The sequence below is a fragment of the Piliocolobus tephrosceles genome, chromosome 14 (genome assembly GCF_002776525.5).
Source record: "Piliocolobus tephrosceles isolate RC106 chromosome 14, ASM277652v3, whole genome shotgun sequence".
Classification (NCBI taxonomy): domain Eukaryota; kingdom Metazoa; phylum Chordata; class Mammalia; order Primates; family Cercopithecidae; genus Piliocolobus; species Piliocolobus tephrosceles.
In genome coordinates, this window is record NC_045447.1 from 46,289,333 (window position 1) to 46,308,279 (window position 18,947).

General features: G+C 46.1%; 1 protein-coding gene and 1 pseudogene across 2 annotated transcripts in view; one reads left to right on the forward strand and one right to left on the reverse strand.

Annotated features, from left to right (window-relative positions):
- The window catches only part of DCAF12 (DDB1 and CUL4 associated factor 12), a 41,518-nt gene extending 23,831 nt beyond the window's left edge, over window positions 1-17,687 (forward strand). The window contains exons 5-9 of the mRNA XM_023203331.1: window positions 4,618-4,811; window positions 6,338-6,403; window positions 9,981-10,143; window positions 13,820-13,998; window positions 15,520-17,687. Of these exons, the coding sequence (XP_023059099.1) occupies window positions 4,618-4,811; window positions 6,338-6,403; window positions 9,981-10,143; window positions 13,820-13,998; window positions 15,520-15,678 (761 nt within the window). The 3' untranslated portion in view covers window positions 15,679-17,687. The remainder of the gene's footprint in view (window positions 1-4,617; window positions 4,812-6,337; window positions 6,404-9,980; window positions 10,144-13,819; window positions 13,999-15,519) is intronic.
- LOC111536806 lies at window positions 953-3,758 on the reverse strand (annotated as a pseudogene). Its single transcript, XR_002729823.3, has one exon. The product of XR_002729823.3 is annotated as an S-adenosylmethionine synthase pseudogene (transcript).
- Window positions 17,688-18,947: the final 1,260 nt, after the last annotated feature.

Sequence of the window (18,947 nt, forward strand, 5' to 3'; positions counted from 1 at the left end):
GTAATGATCTCAGCTCATTGCAAGTTCCGTCTCCCGGGTTTAAGCGATTCTCCTGCCTCAGCCTCCTGAGTAGCTGGGATTACAGGCGCACGCTCCACTAACTTTTGTGTTTTTAGTAGAAACGGGGTTTCACCGTGTTGGTCAGGCTGATCTCAAACTCCTGACCTCGTTATATGCCTACCTCAGCCTCCCAAAGTGCTGGGGTTACATGCATGAGCCACTGTGCCTGGCCTGGTTTTTTAAGCTTTATTATTGTTTGCTAAGAGAAGTGATTTATCTTCTTAAGCATTCATTTTATTTATGTAGAACAGTCATTTCTTTTTCTTTCTTTCTTTTTTTTTTTTTTTGGAGGCAGGGTCTTAACTCTGTTGCCCAGAGTGGTGGTGTGATCCCAGCTCACTGCATCCTTGACCTCTCCAGGCTCCAGTGACCCTCCTACGTCAGCCTCCCGGGTAGCTGGGACTACAGGTTTGCGCTACCACGCCTGGCTACTTTTGTATTTTTTGTAGAGACAGGGTTTTGCCATGTTACCCGGCCTCCCAGAGTGCTGGGATTAAAGGCATATACCACTGTACCCAGCCTAGAACAGTCGTCATTATTATTATTATTTTTTTTTTTTTTTTGAGATGGGGTCTCACTCTGTCACCCAGGTTGGAGTCAGTGGCACAATCTCAGCTCACCGCAACTTCTGCTTCCCAGGCTCAAGCTATCCTCCCAGCTCAGCCTCCTGATTAGCTGGGACCACAGGTGTGCACCACCAAGCCTGGCTAATTTTTTGTATTTTTGGTAGAGATGGGGTTTCACCATGTTACTCAGGCTGGTCTCAAACTCTTGAGCTCAGGTGGTCCACCTACCTCAGCCTCCCAAGGTGCTGGGATTACAGGTGTGAATGGTAATTCTTAATAAAGAACAGTCTAGAACAGTCATTCTTTTTTTTTTTTTTTCTTTTTTAAGGTAGAACCTAGCATTTTATTTAGATCTTCATTAAACTGTTGGAATTGAGAACCAGACATACGTAATAAACCTCCAAAAATAGATCCTGAAAGGCACTTTCTGCTTAGGGCAAGCAGTCATGGAATAAGCATGTAAACAAGCTGGCTTCTCTGTACCACACCAGCCAAGTCAGCTTTCTCCGTGGCCAGCCGCACCAGCTCTGCCCTCCCTTCTGTTAACACCAGCCAGACCCCCTGTAGGTCTAACCCAAGGTTTTTCTGTAGGACACCTTGGCCTACCTGGGAATGGTGGAAACATGTTAAAGGAATCATGGTGTTGAGAGAAAAAAAAAAATCTTTTAAAAGCTGCCATCTGAGGTGATGGCTTCTCTGTACTTACGCCATACCCCAGAATACAATAAATAAGCAATTAGAAAACGTTCAAGTATGAAGGGATTTCCTCCTCCCCGCCAAAAAGCACTGCTCTCTGAAGGAAGCTGGTTTCTCTGTAGCTACACCAGCTGTTCAGAAAGCTCATTGGATCTGGTTTTGAAAATAAAACAAAGTTAAAACCCTGGGAGGAGTTCTTGTGCAGTGTGGAGTACTCAGGCTTTCTTATAAAGAAAAAAAAAAGTTATCTGGTACCAAAGTGTGCAACCTACAGACCCTCAGGTACTGCCCTGTGACTTCTCTGTATGACATCACAAGGCTGCCAAGTGCCTGTTTTTCTAGAACTAGGAGTTGGTGAGGTTTGGCTAGTGCTGAAACCATGCATAGGATTGGTTTACTAAATTAAAACCTTATTACGTACGTCCTCCAAAAGACAGCTGAAAGTGGAGAGATTTTGATTTGGTGCTGTTAGAGGTGGCAATTAAAAGCATAAGCACCAGGGAGATGGTTTAATGGTAACTGCCTCTTTTTGATGTCAGGCTAGAGCTCCAACTGGGAACTTGCGTTACATGCAAGATTGATTGGATAGGGAACACTCCCTGACAAAAGAGCTACATAATTAGAAGTGGATCAAGTTACAGGGAGGGTAAGGGGAAAGCTTCACATTCATAATAGAGCTCAAGACATTACAAATTCATGCTGACAGGGCTGTGGCATTGCCAGACAGGCTGTAAGTGGAACTACAAGTACTTTACGTGCACATTACAAGGACATTTTCAGCATCTGGTGGGAAAGTCAATGCAATTATGACTTTGGAGCATTGGGTGATAGGGCACAAAGGTTCAATTTCAAAGCATTATTTACTACAGTGTTGTTTCTAGGCAGTTACATGGATCACCTATGCTCACTAAATTCATTATAATGGTGAACAAAACACCTAGGGACAGAATAGCAAGCCCAACTTACAGTCCCCCACAAAAGCTAAAATTCATGTCATTGACTAGAGTGACTGCAAGTGATCAGGAGCTGAAAGAGGACAGGAAAATTTAGGAAGGAGGGCCCTTTCCCTCAGAGCTTGAAGGCTTCTCTGTAGCCTACGCCAACAAGTCTGGGGAAAAAAGGCTAACACTTTCAATATTTAAGCTTTTTGGGCACTTCCCATGGGAAGCTGTCCCTACCAAAGTGGCCATAGGCTGCAGTCCTCTGATAAATTGGCTTCTTCAGATCCAGATCCCTGACAATGACCCCAGGGCGGAGATCGAAATTCTTCTTCACAATCTCTAATAGCTCTCTCTCACTCTTCTGAGAGGTACCATAATGGAAAATGGAGATAGATAATGGATGAGAAACTCCAATAGCGTAAGAGACCTGAACAAGAACCCTCCGGCACAGACCTCCTTTAACAAGGGATTTTGCCACCCAACGAGCAGCATAAGCAGCTGAACGGTCGACCTTGGTATAATCTTTTCCTGAAAAGGCACCTCCTCCGTGAGCACCCCAACCGCCATAAGTGTCCACAATGATTTTCCGTCCAGTCAAACCAGCATCACCCTGAGGCCCACCAATAACAAATCTGCCACTTGGCTGTAGGTGGTAGATTGTATCCTCATCAAGGTATTTTGCAGGCACAACTGCTTTGATGACTTTCTCCTTTAGGGCATCCCTCACCTCATCAAGACAAACCTCTTCATCATGCTGAACAGATATAACAATTGTGTGGACTCTGATGGGAAGCACAGCACCTCAATCCTGCATATACTGCACAGTAACTTGAGTTTTAGAATCAGGGCGTAACCAAGGCAAAGTGCCATTACGGCGCAGTTCTGCCAGTTTGGCATTTAGCTTGTGTGCCAAGACAATGGTTAAAGGCATACACTCCTCAGTTTCATCAGTGGCATAGCCAAACATTAAGCCCTGGTCTCCAGCACCAATATCTTCTTCATTTCTGTCAAGATGAACACCTTGAGCAATATCTGGTGACTGTTGCTCCAAGGCTACCAGCACATTACAAGTCTTGTAGTCAAACCCTTTGGAAGAATCATCATATCCAATATGTTTAACAGCTTCACGAACCACTTTCTGGTAGTCAACAGCAGCTCTGGATGTAATTTCCCCAGCAAGAAGGATCATTCCAGTTTTAGCAACAGTTTCACAAGCTACTTTGGCATCAGGATCCTGTTGAAGGTGGGCATCAAGGACAGCATCACTGATCTGGTCACAAATCTTATCTGGGTGGCCTTCCCCCACCGACTCTGAGGTGAAGAGGAACGTGCCCTCCTCGATGAACGCCTCCTGGAAGCCGTTGAGCTGTCGGTTCATGTTGGTGTCGGTGAGTGGAAGTGGCGTTGCGAAGGAGCACCGGCGAGGCGGCAGCGGCTGCGAAATGCACAAGCTGCGGACAGCGTCCTACTCGGAGAAAGCGGGCGGCGCGGAGCGAACCCCAGTCATTCTTAATAAAAGGATTGTGGGGCCGGGCGCGGTGGCTCACACCTGTAATCCCTGCACTTTGGGAGGCTGAGGTGGGCGGATCACCTGAGGTCTGGAATTCAAGACCAGCCTGACCAACATGGAGAAATCCTGTCTCTACTGAAAATACAAAATTAGCCGGGCGTGGTGACACATGCCTGTAATCCCAGCTGCTCGGAAAGCTGAGGCAGGAGAATCGCTTGAACCCAGTAGGCGGAAGTTGCGGTGAGCCAGGATCACACCATTGCACTCCAGCCTGGGCAACAAGAGTGAAACTGTGTCCCCCCATGAGCCACCCAGGTGTGGTGGCTCATGCCTGTAATCCTAGCACTTTGGGAGGCCGAGGCAGGCTGATCACTGGAGCTCAGGAGTTCAAGACCAGCTTGGGCAACATGGTTAAACCCTGTCTCTACTAAAAATACAAAAAAAGTAGCCAGGCATGGAGCAGGCACCTATAATCCCAGCTGCTCGGGAGGGTGAGGCGTGGGAATTGCTTGAACCCAGGAGACGGAGGTTGCAGTGAGCTGAGATCGCACCACTGCACTCCAGCCTGGGCGACGAAGCGAGACTCTCTCAAAAAATAATAAAAAATAAATTTCAACAACCAGGTCAAACTTAAATGTTTTAATGCCTAGACCTTAGGTGAATAATTTTTTTAGCGTAGCTATTAAAATGCCTGCTGCTCTGTGTTCAGGATGAGCCATCTGGCCAAGCTTCAGCACATATGAGGATGATGCACAGCTAGACTATGAAAGCCCACTTTGGCGTCTGTGGGATTTCCCATAGAGGGGTGGGTATATCTCACATCTGTGTTCTCCTGGCCCTGCAGGCTCACGTGATGGTTCTATGGGACTCTGGGAGGTGACAGATGATGTTTTGACCAAAAGTGATGCAAGACACAATGTGTCGCGGGTCCCTGTGTATGCACACATCACTCACAAGGCCTTAAAGGACATCCCCAAAGAGGACACAAACCCTGACAACTGCAAGGTTCGGGCTCTGGCCTTCAACAGCAAGAACAAGGTATGAACTTGTGTAGGGATCCCTGAAGTCTATTCCTCTTGCTTATGTCTTGGGATATGCACTCCTTTTTCCTTCCCCATCAGTGCTTGCTACATAGCATGGTTCTGAGCCCACACATCCCCTCTTAAAGGCTGAGTGATGCTAGTGAGAAATTATAACTGAGGCTCTGAAACCCACCCCTTCAGTTGGTCTCTGCAGTATTTCTCTGAGTGGTCTATATTTGTGGGTCAGCCTCACAGAATTCCCCTAGGGCCACCCTGATTTGACTGTCTCTCATTTGCACATGCCTTTGCAGGTGTTCTATTCTGGGCATGATTTTCATACCTGCTTCTGAAAACAATCACTTTTTTTCTCTTTGGTATTAATTCCTTTTTTTTTTTTGAGACTGTGTTTTGCTCTTGTCACCTAGGCGGGAGTATAATGGCGCGATCTCAGCCCACAGCAACCTTCACCTCCCAGGTTCAAGCAATTCTTCTGCCTCAGCCTCCCAAGTAGCTGGGACTACAGGCATGCACCACTCTGCGTGACTAATTTTGTGTTTTTTAGTAGAGACAGGGTTTCACCATGTTGGCCAGGCTGGTCTCAAACTCCTGACCTCAGTTGATCCACTCTCCTTGGCCTCCCAAAGTGCTGGGATTACAAGCGTGAGCCATCACACCTAACCAGTATTCTTAACTGCCTACTTTCCCTTCACATTTCCACTAAGTCTTACCTTATTGAGTCAGATCTCATGCTGAGGTTTTAATAAAAGCAGAATGTCAGCCAGGCACAGTGACTCACATCTGTAATCCCTACACTTTCAGAGGCCGAGGCAGGCAGATCACAAGGTCAGGAGTTTGAGACCAGCCTGGCCAACATGGTAAAACCTCATCTTTACTGAAAATGCAAAAAAATTAGCTGGGCATGGTGGCATGTGCCTGTATTCCCAGCTACTCGGGAGGCTGAGGCAGGAGAATTGCTTGAACCTGGGAAGCAGAGGTTGCAGTGAGCCAAGATTGCGCCCCCGCACTCCAGCCTGGGCCGCAGAGAAAGACTCCGTCTCGAAAAAAAAAAAAGCAGTGTCAGAATATATACCCAGAGCCAGAGAAAGGCTTCTCCAAAATCTGAATCAGGCCACAGTTTGAAGGGTAGTCAGTCCCTCAGCCTCCTATCCCATCTATATTTATGGCCTAAGGATAGATTCATCTCTCCTAGATTAGACTCTTCACTTACAGAAATTCTCACACTATATTATGAAACTGTCCTTCACATGTGTGCCCTGCTTTAACTCTCCAACAGGATGTTGAGGAAATGATGGCATAGTGAGGAGTTTTTGAACCATGGGTGCCTGTGTTATTACCAGCAGCCTCAATTTAATATGCCATTCAGCTGTATTCTAAAGTAATGGTCTGATAATTACTGGCACCTCTGCTGGAATCATCCCAAGATAGGAGTAAAGGACCCTGACCTTAGAATCCTCTCCTGCTTATTATCGTGGAGTAGTTGCTATGGATGATAATATAACCTGGTTTTCATTGCTCTTGTAGGAATTGGGAGCAGTGTCTCTGGATGGCTACTTTCATCTCTGGAAGGCTGAAAATACACTGTCTAAGGTATGATGAACATGATTTGGTGGTTTTACATAATAATTCACCTTACAGTTAAAATACTGTAATTCTTGCTGAGCTTTTTCATTCTTGTTTATTTTATCTATTTATTTATTTTTGAGGCAGAGTCTCGCTCTGATGCCCAGGCTGGAGTGCAGTGGTGCAATCTTGGCTCACTGCAACCTCTGCCTCCTGGGTTCAACCAATTCTTGTGCCTCAACCACCGGAGTAGCTGAGATTACAGGTGTCTGCCAATATGCCCAGGTATTCTTTTGTATTTTTAGTAGGAACGCGGTCTCACCATGTTGGCCAGTTTGGTATTTTTATTTTTAGAGACAGTAAATATAGGGTCTCACTTTGTCACCCAAGCTGGAGTGCAGTCATGGCTCATGGATCAGTGCAGCCTTGAACTCCTGGGCATAAGCGATCATCTTGCCTCAGCCTCCCAAGTAGCTGAGACTATGGGCATGTGTCTCCACACCCATCTGGTTTTGTTTTGTTTTGTTTTGTTTTGTTAATTTTTTGTAGAGACAGAGTCTCGCTATGTTGCCCAGGCTGGTTTTGAACTCCTGACCTCAAGCGATCCTCCCACCTTGGTCTCCTGAAGTGCTGAGAGTTCAGGCATGAGCTATTGCACCTGGTCTCAATTCTTGTTTAAAAGACCAGTTCTCCAAAGGTCTGGGCATGTTTTTGCACAGTACATGAAATTTTGAGTCTGGTATGCCTCTTTTGCAGGAAAGTCTTTAAAGAGTAAGACAGGGTGATTCTTTCATATTGCAAAAGCTTCCTTAGAGGATCCTTTGACTAGCAGTCCTCCTCAACAATGCATTTAAGTATTTCTTTGTAGATTAGTAACTACTTGGCATGCTGTACGAGAAGGAAAACCTAAGTGTTAGGAACCTTTGGCAATTGGAGATCGATCAAATTAAGATAAACCATCTCTGAAATAATCATGTAAGGTAATGAGAAAATAGACTTAATTTACAATACAAATTAATCATCCCTAATCCATAATGCTCCAAAATCCAGTTGGGCACAATGTCTCACACCTGTAATCCCAACACTTTGGGAGGCTGAAGCAGGAGGCTTGAGCCCTGGAGTTCAAAACTAGCCTGGGCAACACAGCAAGACCCGATCTCTGCAAAAAAAATTTAAAAATTAGCCATATATTGTGGCACATGCCTGTAGTCCCAGCTACTGGAGGGTAGTGGTGCTGAGGTGGTAGGACCGCTTGAGCCAAGAAGGTCAAGGCTGCAGCGAGCCATAATTTTGCCACTGCACTCCAGCGTGGGTGACAAAGTGAGACCGTATCTCAAAAAAAGAAAAAAAAAGGGTCGGGCATGGTGGCTCACGCCTGTAATCCCAGCACTTTGGGAGGCTGAGGCAGGTGGATCACGAGGTCAAGAGATCGAGACCATCCTGGCCAACACATGGTGAAACCCTGTCTCTACTAAAAATACAAAAATAGCTGGGTGTGGTGGTGGGCTCCTGTAGTCCCAGGTATTCGGGAGGCTGAGGCAGGAGAATCGCTTGAACCTAGGAGGCGAAAGTTGCAGTGAGCCAAGATCGTGCCACTGCACTTCAGCCTGGCAACAGAGCAAGACTCTGTCAAAAAAAAGAAAAAAAAAAGGCTCCAAATTTGAGCACCAACACAATGCCACAAGTGGAAAATTTCACACCAGACACCTTTGCTTTCTGACGGGTCAGTGTACCAAACATTGTTTCATGCAGAAAATTGTTTAAAATATTATATAAAATTACCTTCAATCTATGTGTATAAGATGTATATGAAACATAAATGAGGCCGGGTGCGGTGGCTTAAGCCTGTAATCCCAGCACTTTGGGAGGCCGAGACGTGTGGATCACGAGGTCAGGAGATCGAGACCATCCTGGCTAACCCGCTGAAACCCCGTCTCTACTAAAAAAAATACAAAAAACTAGCCGGGCGAGGTGGCGGGCGCCTGTAGTCCCAGCTACTCGGGAGGCTGAGGCAGGACAATGGCGTGAACCCAGGAGGCGGAGCTTGCAGTGAGCCGAGATGGTGCCACTGCACTCCAGCCTGGGGGACAGAGCGAGACTCCGTCTCAAAAAAAAAGAAACATAAATGAATTTTGCAGTTAGATTTGGGTGCCATCCCCAAGAATAGCTCATTACATATATGTAGATATTTTAAATCCCGGGCCAGACTTGGTGGCTCACGCCTGTAATCCCAGCACTTTGGGAGGCCAAGGCGGGCGTATCACAAGGTCAGGAGATGGAGACCATCCTGGCTAACACGGTGAAACCCCATCTCTACTAAAAATACAAAAAACTAGCCGGGCGAGGTGGCGGGCACCTGTAGTCCCAGCTACCTGGGAGGCTGAGGCAGGAGAATGGCGTGAACCCAGGAGGCGGAGCTTTCAGTGAGCGGAGATCGCACCACTGCACTCCAGCCTGGGAGACAGTGTGAGACTCCATCTCAAAAAAAAGAAAAAAAATCTGGAGAAATCCAAAATTCAAAACATTTGTAGTCACAAGCATTTTGGATAAGGGCGGCTCAACAAGCAACTTTTACAGAGTTAAACCTACTTGTGAATCATTTGTCTTTTTTCTTTTTTTTTTTTTTTTTTTTTTTAGACAGTCTCACTTTGTTGCCCAGGCTAGAGTGCAGTGGCATGATCTCAGCTCACTGCAACCTCCGCCTCCCAGGTTCAAGCGATTCTCCTGCCTCAGCCTCCTGAGTAGCTGGGATTACAGGCATGTACCACCACCGCTGGCTAATTTTTTGTGTTTTTAGTAGAGATGGGGTCTCACCAGGTTGGCCAGCCTGGTCTCAAACTCCTGACCTCAGGTGATCTGCCTGCCTCAGCCTCCCAAAGTGCTGGGATTATAGGCGTTAGCCACAGTGCCTGGCTTTTTGTCTTCTTATCCTAGAGGACTTTGCAAGAGGAAGCAGGGTTCCAGGAATTAGTGATTCCTTCATGTCACAATAGCCTTTGAGCTCCACTGACCTTGTATGCTCTTATGTGTAGTATGCACCCACTGAGGATTTGCTAACTGACAAAGACCCAGGGTTAAGGCAGATGTGGGTTATCTGGGATTAAGCTAGTCCCATGAGTGTGCTTTCTATAGCATACAATTCCCATTCAGGTGGTAAGGTGAGGTGGGGGTAGCCAGAGATCAGCCTCTTTATCTGAAAAGCACTGAGGTGGCCCTTACTAGCAGACAGAACAGAGTGGGACCATGGCTTTAGGGCCCTGGAACGATTCCCAGAAACAACCTGAATAGTTGAAACAGCCTACCAAGAAAGGCCTTGGCCTTTCCAGCTACTTCTGATTATTTATTCCAGATTTACCTTTTCCCCCACCTGTCTCTTTCATTATCTAGGTCTTATTGTTTATTACAGTCACCTCGTCTTTCTCCTGTATACCTAGGGGTGGAACAGAGTGTTATTTCCATAATCAGGGCTTGATTTTATGTGGCTTTTGTATGAGGGAAGCCCACCGAGGTGGGAGTCCAGAAACAATATCCCTGCACTGTGGCCGAGCACAGTGGCTTATGCCTCTCTGCTGATGCCATGGTTATATCTCTCCTCTATTTTCAGCTCCTCTCCACCAAACTGCCATATTGCCGTGAGAACGTGTGTCTGGCCTATGGTAGTGAATGGTCAGTGTACGCAGTGGGCTCCCAAGCTCATGTCTCCTTCTTGGATCCACGGCAGCCATCATACAATGTCAAGTCTGTCTGTTCCAGGGAGCGAGGCAGTGGTAAGAGTCCCTGTGTGCACCTCAGGCCTACAGCTGAACTGCATATGGGTTCTGACTTTCAGTTTCTTTGTTGGTTTCCAAACAGGTATAGTGCTCTGTATGGAACATACAAAAATGTGTTCAAAAAGGGGAGTGACGGCTGGGCGCGGTGACTTACGCCTGTAATCTCAGCACTCGGGGAGGCTGAGGTGGGCGGATCACCTGAGGTCGGGAGTTTTAGACCAGCCTGACCAATATGGAGAAACCCTGTCTCTACTAAAAATACAAAATTAGCTGGGTACAGTGGCGCATGCCTGTAATCCCAGCTACTTGGGAGGCTGAGACAGGAGAATCACTTGAACCTGGTCAGTGGAGGTTGCAGTGAGCTGAGATCACACCATTGCACTCCAGCCTGGGCAACGAGAGCGAAACTCTCTCAAAAAAAAAAAAAGGGAGGAGGTGGGAGGGGAGTGACACAAAAGGGCACTAGGCTTTCAAACACCACAGACAAATGTGTGGCCACAGAAGCCTTTGTTGGAAGCCACCAGTGAGGATATTAGTTGGTAGTTTCCATGTTCTTTTAGAAAGCCCTACTTTCTTTCTTTCTTTTTTTTTTTGAGGCAGAGTCTCGCTCTGACACCAGGCTGGAGTGCAGTGGCGTGATCTCGGCTCACTGCAACCTCTGCCTTCCGAGTTCAAGTGATTCTCCTGCCTCAGCCTCCTGAGTAGCTGGGACTACAGGCGTACACCACCACGCCCAACTAATTTTTGTACTTTTAGTAGAGACGGGGTTTCACTATGTTGGCCAGGATGGCCTTGATCTCTTGACCTTGTGATCCACCCACCTTGGCCTCCCAGAGTGCTGGGATTACAGGCGTGAGCCACTGCACCTGACCGAGAACTCTACTTTCTGTCCTGTGGTAATTTTTTTGCTGTGGTCCTGCCTGAACTAAAATTCCATTTATGCTAAGATGTGGCATGGTGGGATAAGGAGGAAGTTTACAAAGGGCATGAGGAAACCTCAGGGTAATGAGTATGTTCATCATGTAGATTGTGGTTATGATGTCATGGATATATACATATGTTAGAACCTCAAATTGTATACTTTATGTGCCGTATATTGTATGACAAACCTCCATGAGGCTGAAGAAAATACTGAGTTTAGTTCTGACCACTGGGTAAATTAAGCTTCCACCTCAAATCTTTTATAGCATGTTCTTTGTAAGAGCACCCTCGTTCTTTATTGAAGAGGGAAAAAAATACTTATTCTAGTGTACTTTGAAGGTTTCAGAATACTTTTTTCTAACATCCCATTTCGTCATACCAAGAACCCTGTGGGAAGCAGATGAGAAAAGATAGTTTTACACATAAGACCTAGAGCCAGCTAAATAACTTGCCCAGCATCACACAGCTTAATGGGGGAGCAGCTAGGGACCAGAATCCAACTTAACAAATTGTATTTTCTTTATCTCACTTTATCTCATTTTCTCATGCAAAACGATGGCTGTGTTATCATGAGAGTCCTAAAAGGCACACTGTGGATTATAGTTCACCCTCTCTGTTTCAAGTAGTGTTTATTCCTGTGCAGATACTGCAAAGTAGCTTTTCTTTGGGTCTTTTTTTTTTTTTTTTTTTTGGAGACAGGGTCCTCACTCTGTTGGCCAGGCTGGCGGACAGTGGCGCAATCTTGGCTCTTCGCAGCTTCCACCTGCCGGGCTCAAGCAGTCCTCCTACCTCAGCCTCCCAAGTAGCTGGGACTATAAGCGTCCACCACCTCATTCAGCTAATTTTTGTATTTTTGTAGAGACAGGTTCTCATCATGTTGCCCAGACTTGTCTCAAACTCTTGGGCCACCCACCTCAGCCTCCCAAAGTGTGTGCTAAGAGTATAGGGATTACAGGCATGAGACACTGTGCCCAGCTATTTCTTTTTTTTTTTTTTTTTTTTTTTTTTTTTTTGAGATGAGTCTAGCTCTGTCACCCAGGCTGGAGTGAAGTGGTGTGATCTCAGCTTACTGCACCTTCTGCCTCCCAAGTTCAAGTGATTCTCCTGTGTTAGCCTCCTGAGCAGCTGGGACTACAGGCGTGTACCACCGTGCCCAGCTAATTTTTATGTTTTTAGTAGAGATGGTGTTTCACCATATTGGCCAGACTGTTCTCGAACTCCTGACCTCAAGTGATCCACTCACCTTGGGCCTCCCAAAGTGCTGGGATTACAGGCTTGAACCACCGTGCCCAGCCTATTTTTTCTTAATTATAGTTAAAATGCTTATATTTTAGAACAAAGAATAATGTATAATGAGAGTAGTAGAGAAAGGAATAAATAGGGCCAGACGCAGTGGCTGATGCCTGTAATCCCAGCACTTTGGGAGCCTGAGGCAGGTGGATCACCTGAGGTCAGGAGTTCAAGACCAGCCTGATCAACATGGTGAAACCCCATCTCTACTAAAAATACAAAAAAAATTAGCTGGGGGTGGTAGCGGGTACCTGTAGTTCCAGCTACTTGGGAGGCTGAGGTGGGAGAACCACTTGAATCTGGGAGGTGGAGGTTGCAGTGAGCCAAAATTGAGCCACTGCACTCCAGCTTTGGCAACAGACGGAGACTCTGTCTCAAAAAAAAAAAAAAAGAAGAGACTAAATAGGTTTGGCTGTAATAATGTATGCAGTGAAAAGTTTTAAGAGATTTTTGGTACTGTTTAATGGGGGTAATTTTCATACCTAGTAAGGAAATACTGGTTCCACAAATATTATCCAGTTCTTATATGCCAAGAGACGTCTTCATATCCCAGGCACTGATTTGATCCCCAAGTACAGCAGATGTGTTTTCCTTGTGATCTAAAGTAATTACATGACTTGTCTTAAACTTCTTTGGGTATTTAATTCTGAGCTTTTTGCCACTCTCAAAACATCTAATACCAGATAAAGACTTCTTGCACTGTGGCCAAGCACAGTGGCTCATGCCTGTAAATCTCAGCACTTTGGGAGGCCGAGGTGGATCACTTGAGGTCAGGAGTTCAAGACCAGCCTGGCCAACATGGTGAAACCCTGTCTGTACTGAAAATGCAAGAATTAGCTAAGTGTGGTGGCAGGAGCCTGTAATCCCAGCTACTTGGGAGGCTAAGACAAGAGAATCACTTGAACCTGGACGGCAGAGGTTGCGGTGAACCAAGATCGCGCCATTGCACTCCAACCTGGGCGACAGAGTGAGACTGCATCTCAAAAAATAAAAAAAGACTTCTTGCATTTGCCATAGTAGTGGTTTTAGGTCAAATATAAGGAATCCTTGATGACTTAATGATTTATAAATATGCAGATTACCTTGAGTTGCAGTGTAGGTTGGAAATATATGATGGAGAAAAGTTTAGAGTTACGAAAGATGACTCCAGAGTGAGTTGAGAGGAAGCAAGGAAGTTCTGAGCACTTATGGTCTTCAGTCAAAAGCATGGTGAGCATCATCAGGAATCTGACACTTTTCCAAGGCTTCTTGGATGGTTTCTGTTAGTGTGTGGATAGGCAGGATGGCATCAGGATTCTCTTTGCTTTTGCATGAGCTAACTTGCCATTGGGAAAGCACTGTCTGATACGTTGAGGGGAGCGGGGTGGACAGTGGAAACTCAGTGTTGCAGAAATTCAGGCTAGCAGACAGTCAAGCAAATGTTCTCTCCCACCTCACTGCCTTTTACTTTTCTCTCTTTCAGGAATCCGGTCCGTGAGTTTCTATGAGCACATCATCACTGTGGGAACTGGGCAGGGCTCCCTGCTGTTCTATGACATCCGAGCTCAGAGATTTCTGGAAGAGAGGCTCTCAGGTTGTTACGGGTCCAAGCCCAGACTAGCAGGGGAGAATCTGAAACTAACCACTGGCAAAGGCTGGCTGGTGAGTAAGCCCCTGCCTAAGATGACTGCTACACAGTAACAGAAAAATTATCTTCCTCTACCCCTCAGCCCCCACTGACACACCATCTACTCACACTTTTTCACCAGTAAAAGGTACTCTTTGGAACAGGAGAAGACTTCCTCCGATCTTGCTTTTGTGTCTCTACATTACCTGTGGGAAAACTGAGGCCCAGTAAAACACACTGGTTGACTTAGGATTTTCCCCAAGGCATAATAGAGGAACCTCCCACCACAGCTGTCAGTGAATTTTTTTTTTTTTTTTTTTTAAGACAGCATCACTGTGTCGCCCAGGCTGGAGTGCAGTAGTGTGATCATAGCTTACTGTATGTAGCCTTGAACTCCTGGGCTCAAGCTCCTCCTGCCTCAGCCTCCCAAGTAGCTGGGACCACAGGCATATGCACTGTGCCTGGCTATTTATTTATTTTTTTTTTTTTTTAATTTTTTTTTTGAGACGGAGTCTCGCTTTGTTACCCAGGCTGGAGTGCAGTGGCCAGATCTCAGCTCACTGCAAGCTCCGCCTCCCGGGTTCCCGCCATTCTCCTGCCTCAGCCTCCCGAGTAGCTGGGACTACAGGCACCGCCACCTCACCCGGCTAGTTTTTTGTATTATTTTTAGTAGAGACGGAGTTTCACCATGTTAGCCAGGATGGTCTCGATCTCCTGACCTCGTGATCCGCCCGTCTCGGCATCCCAAAGTGCTGGGATTACAGGCTTGAGCCACCGCACCCGGCCTAATTTATTTTTTTTAGTAGAGATGGGGTCTCGCCACATTGCCCAGGCTGGTCTCAAACTCATGGGCTCAAGTGATTCTCTCACCTTGGCCTCCTAAAATTCTGAGATTACAGCCGTGAACCAGTGCGCCCTACCTCCAGTGAATTATTCAAGTGTTTGGTTCTTTTTTTTTTTTTTTTTTTTTGAGACGGAGTCTTGCTCTGCCGCCCAGGCTGGAGTGCAGTGGCCGGATCTCAGCTCACTGCAAGCTCTACCTCCCGGGTTCACGCATTCTCCTGTCTCAGCCTCCCGAGTAGCTGGGACTACAGGTGCCCGCCTCGTCGCCCGGCTAGTTTTTTGTATTTTCTATTAGAGACGGGGTTTCACCGTATTAGCCAGGATGGTCTCGATCTCCTGACCTCGTGATTCGCCCGTCTCGGCCTCCCAAAGTGCTGGGATTACAGGCTTGAGCCACCACGCCCGGCCAAGTGTTTGGTTCTTTCCCCTGCGCCTAGCGGGTGGAGGGAAAACAGAACTTTGGTTCTAACTGTGCTGAGAAGAACTGAGCCTTGTATAGCAATTCTTCAGCTGCTCCGTTCTTCCCTAATGTTTAGTTGGAAAAATGAGGCCCCAATTCCCATGAGAATCAACCAGCGAATCTCCTGACATGAGGTTGTACCTGTAGAACCCTGTTCCCTTAAGGAGACCAGAAAGCATTCCTGTCCCTTCCTCCCCCTTTTCCTGCCCCATGGCTAGAGGTGCTAGTTGTAGTCTCTTTCTCTTCCCCATAGAACCATGATGAAACCTGGAGGAATTACTTCTCAGACATTGACTTCTTCCCCAATGCTGTTTACACCCACTGCTACGACTCGTCTGGAACGAAACTCTTTGTGGCAGGAGGTCCCCTCCCTTCAGGGCTCCATGGAAACTATGCTGGGCTCTGGAGTTAATGACAACTCCCCAAATGCAGAGATTTACACTAAGTTCCATCCTCAGTTTCCTTGTTTCTTTTGATTTTTGTTTTCCTAATTGTGTGAGGCTCTTATGTTTTAGTGGGAACACCAAAGTTTGCCTATAGTTTAGGCACTTAATAGGAAGAAGCTCTGTACAGAAATCTGAAGGTTGTTTGGTTTTTTGTTTTCCCCTTTGGTAGTCAAAATTTTACTATCTTTTATTCTGGCTTTTCAACAAAACATTGTTGCTAATCCCTATTTTTCTTTAAGTGACACACATTCTCCCCTCTCTGGCTTCTTTAGGCTGAAATGACATAGTCATTCTCACCCTTACTTCACTCTTGAGAGGTAGGGCTCCTTTATAATTATATGGTTGCTGTCAGACTTTCTGTGAAAGTTTGGGAGCTGTGTGTGTGTGAGAGAGAGCGTGTGTGTGTGTGTGTATGTGTGTGTGTGTGAGTGTGAGTATGTGATCTTGTGTGCCTGTAGGTACTGTGTGTCACTGAAATTACCTGGAGTAAGGATGACTTGTAATTAAAATATTTATAAAAGAAACAACTTTATTCACAGAGTCCAGCTTTGGGACTAGTCTGTAACTTGTTTTTTAAAGTCTAACAACACTGATAATAGGAAGTAAAAACAGAAAGGAAAAGAAATTACCACTGGGAAAATCTTTTGAGTTAGATTGCAGGCTTCCTGGGGCCTCCCGTGCCAGGACTGCAAAGTGATCCAGCCCTACCTGTCTTCCCACCTGTGTGTCCCCCATGTGGTAAGCTGGTGTCACTTCCCCTTCCCACCCTCACATCTGCTTAGCCAGTAACCACACCCCTAAAACATCAGACTCACCATCCAGGTGCAGCTCTAGAGGCTGCAAAAGGCTTCATGGGACTTGGTAAAGAGAATCCCCATCCTAGCTTCTCTCTCCATCCCCTCAAGACCTGATCTGGTGTTTAAGGGGCCTGGAGCTGGGAGTCTCAAGTCTGCTAAGGTTCACATCCATAGTTCTCTTGGCTTTGAGGAGAATCCTCTCTCCCATTCTTCCAGTCTTCTCAATGGGTTTTGCTTTTATTTTCTAAATTGGGTTAAGTCTAAGAAGATGGGGGTGAGCAGGGGTTTATCTGTGTGTAGTGAGTGCTTCATGTGTGGAATATTCATTTTCCCACTGCAGCAGGACTTGGGGTTGAAGCCACCCCTCCTACTCTGCTGGCTTAGCCCTGAGATGGTGACAGGCTGGCCTGCAGTCAGCATCATTGTGCATGTAACAGCATCGATGTAATTAGTAATTTGTCTGTTCCTCCCTTGAACTGTCTGTTTAGTCTGGGGTTTTTTAACTTGCAGGCAACTGACTGTGATGTCCACTTGTTCCCTGATTTTTACACATCATGTCAAAGATAACAGCTGTTCCCACCCACGAATTCCTCTAAGCACATAATCTGCTTTTCTGTCAACATCCCATTGTGGGGAAAGGAAAAGTCATATTTATTCCTGTACCCCAGTTTTTTAACTTGCTCTCCCAGTTGTCCCCCTCTTCTCTGGGTGTAAGTAGGGAAATTGGAAAAAAAATATATACATATCCTCCTTTTAATGGTGAGGGGCTGTTTAATGGTGAGGGGCTGCTGGAGAGGAGAGACAGCCAGTCCACCCTAACTTGTTAACACAGCACATACCACAGGTTCTGGAATTCTCATCTTCAAACCTAGAGAAATAGGTGCTATAAACAGGGAATTAAGCAAAATGCTGGATACTATAGATCTTTTAATTGTCTTAATTTTTTTTTTCTATTATTAAACTACAGGCTGTAGATTTCTTAGTTCTCACAGAACTTCTATCATTTTAAACTGACTTGTATATTAAAAAAAAAAAAAAATCAGTAGGATGTTTTGTACTATTGCCAGACCCTCTTCTGTGATGGGTAATGCATTTGATTGGTTGAGATTTTCTGTTTTTAAAAATGTAGCACTTGACTTTTTGCTAAGGAAAAAAATAAAAATTATTCCAGTGCAAAATGGTGTGAGTGAGTATTATGTAGCCAGGAGCCTGCAAAAAAGGCCCCACATGACTAGTTGGAAGGTTGGCTTGAGCTGTTGGGACTGCTTGTGGCAGATGGAGAACACAAGCATTACCTCCAGGTTAGAGGCAGGTCAACTGCAGACACAGATGCTAAGACCTGCTAGGTCCAGGTCCCCAACTCTAGCCCAAGATCAGTTGCTCTGAGGCCCAGCTGTGGGTGGGTATGCCCAGCGTAGCAAAGTAGTGTGACGTTACTTCTCTCACATAAGTAAGGGTTGGTAATAGGCCCTGTCTGCTTGGATGGTGCCCTGAGAATGACTGAAAGTGTTTGCATAGTACTCTGGGAACAGGATATTATTATTATTATTATTTTGTAGTTGGAACCATAGACCTTCACTGCCCTTTGTAAGGGGAAGACACAGTGACCAGAGTGATGTTTTCCTAGAGCCTGTTTGGAGCTGTAGCTGAGAGAAACTGCTAAATCATACCGCCCTTCCTCACACAGTCATCTGTGGGAAACCCACCAGGGCTGGGCCACAGAGCCTGGCAAGGCCGTCCCTATTCTTCTGCCACATGGTACTTGTTCTTTCCAGGGCAAGCTGGACGCAGCTGCTCTATGCACCTGCCTTACAGACTGACTGGTTCAGAACATGACACATGGGTTCCTATACGATCAAAGGCTGCAAGACAGGAAGGGGAGATGAGTGAGTTAAAGCAATTTGAGAGGGCTCCCCAGAGGAGACGAGTTACATTTGGAAAGGGCTGAAACTAGCTTTTCCCAAAATGAATTTGGAAAGTATTTGTAAAATCTTCATTGTCGGCTGGGGGCGGTGGCTCACACCTGTAATCCCAGCACTTTGGTAGTACCAGGTGGGTGGATCACCTGAGGTCAGGAGTTTGAGACCAGCCCAGCCAACATGGTGAAACCCCATCTCTACCAAAAATACAGAAATTAGCCGAGTGTGTTGGCAGGTGCTTGTAATCCCAGCTATTGGGAGGCTGAGGCAGGAGAATTGCTTGTACCTGGGAGGCAGAGGTTGCAGTGAACTGAGATTGTGCCACTACATTCCAGCCTGGGCAACAGAGTGAGACTCCAAAAAAAAAATATTGTCAAATCATTTTTGGGAAATGCAGATTAGAATAGAGGCAACTTCATTCCTTTACTGTCAGGGTTTTTTCATTTTTAAAAATTGGAAAGGAGAGCTTTATTTCTCAAAGGGTTGCAGTCTGCAGGGTGGCCATTCTGACAAGTTGGG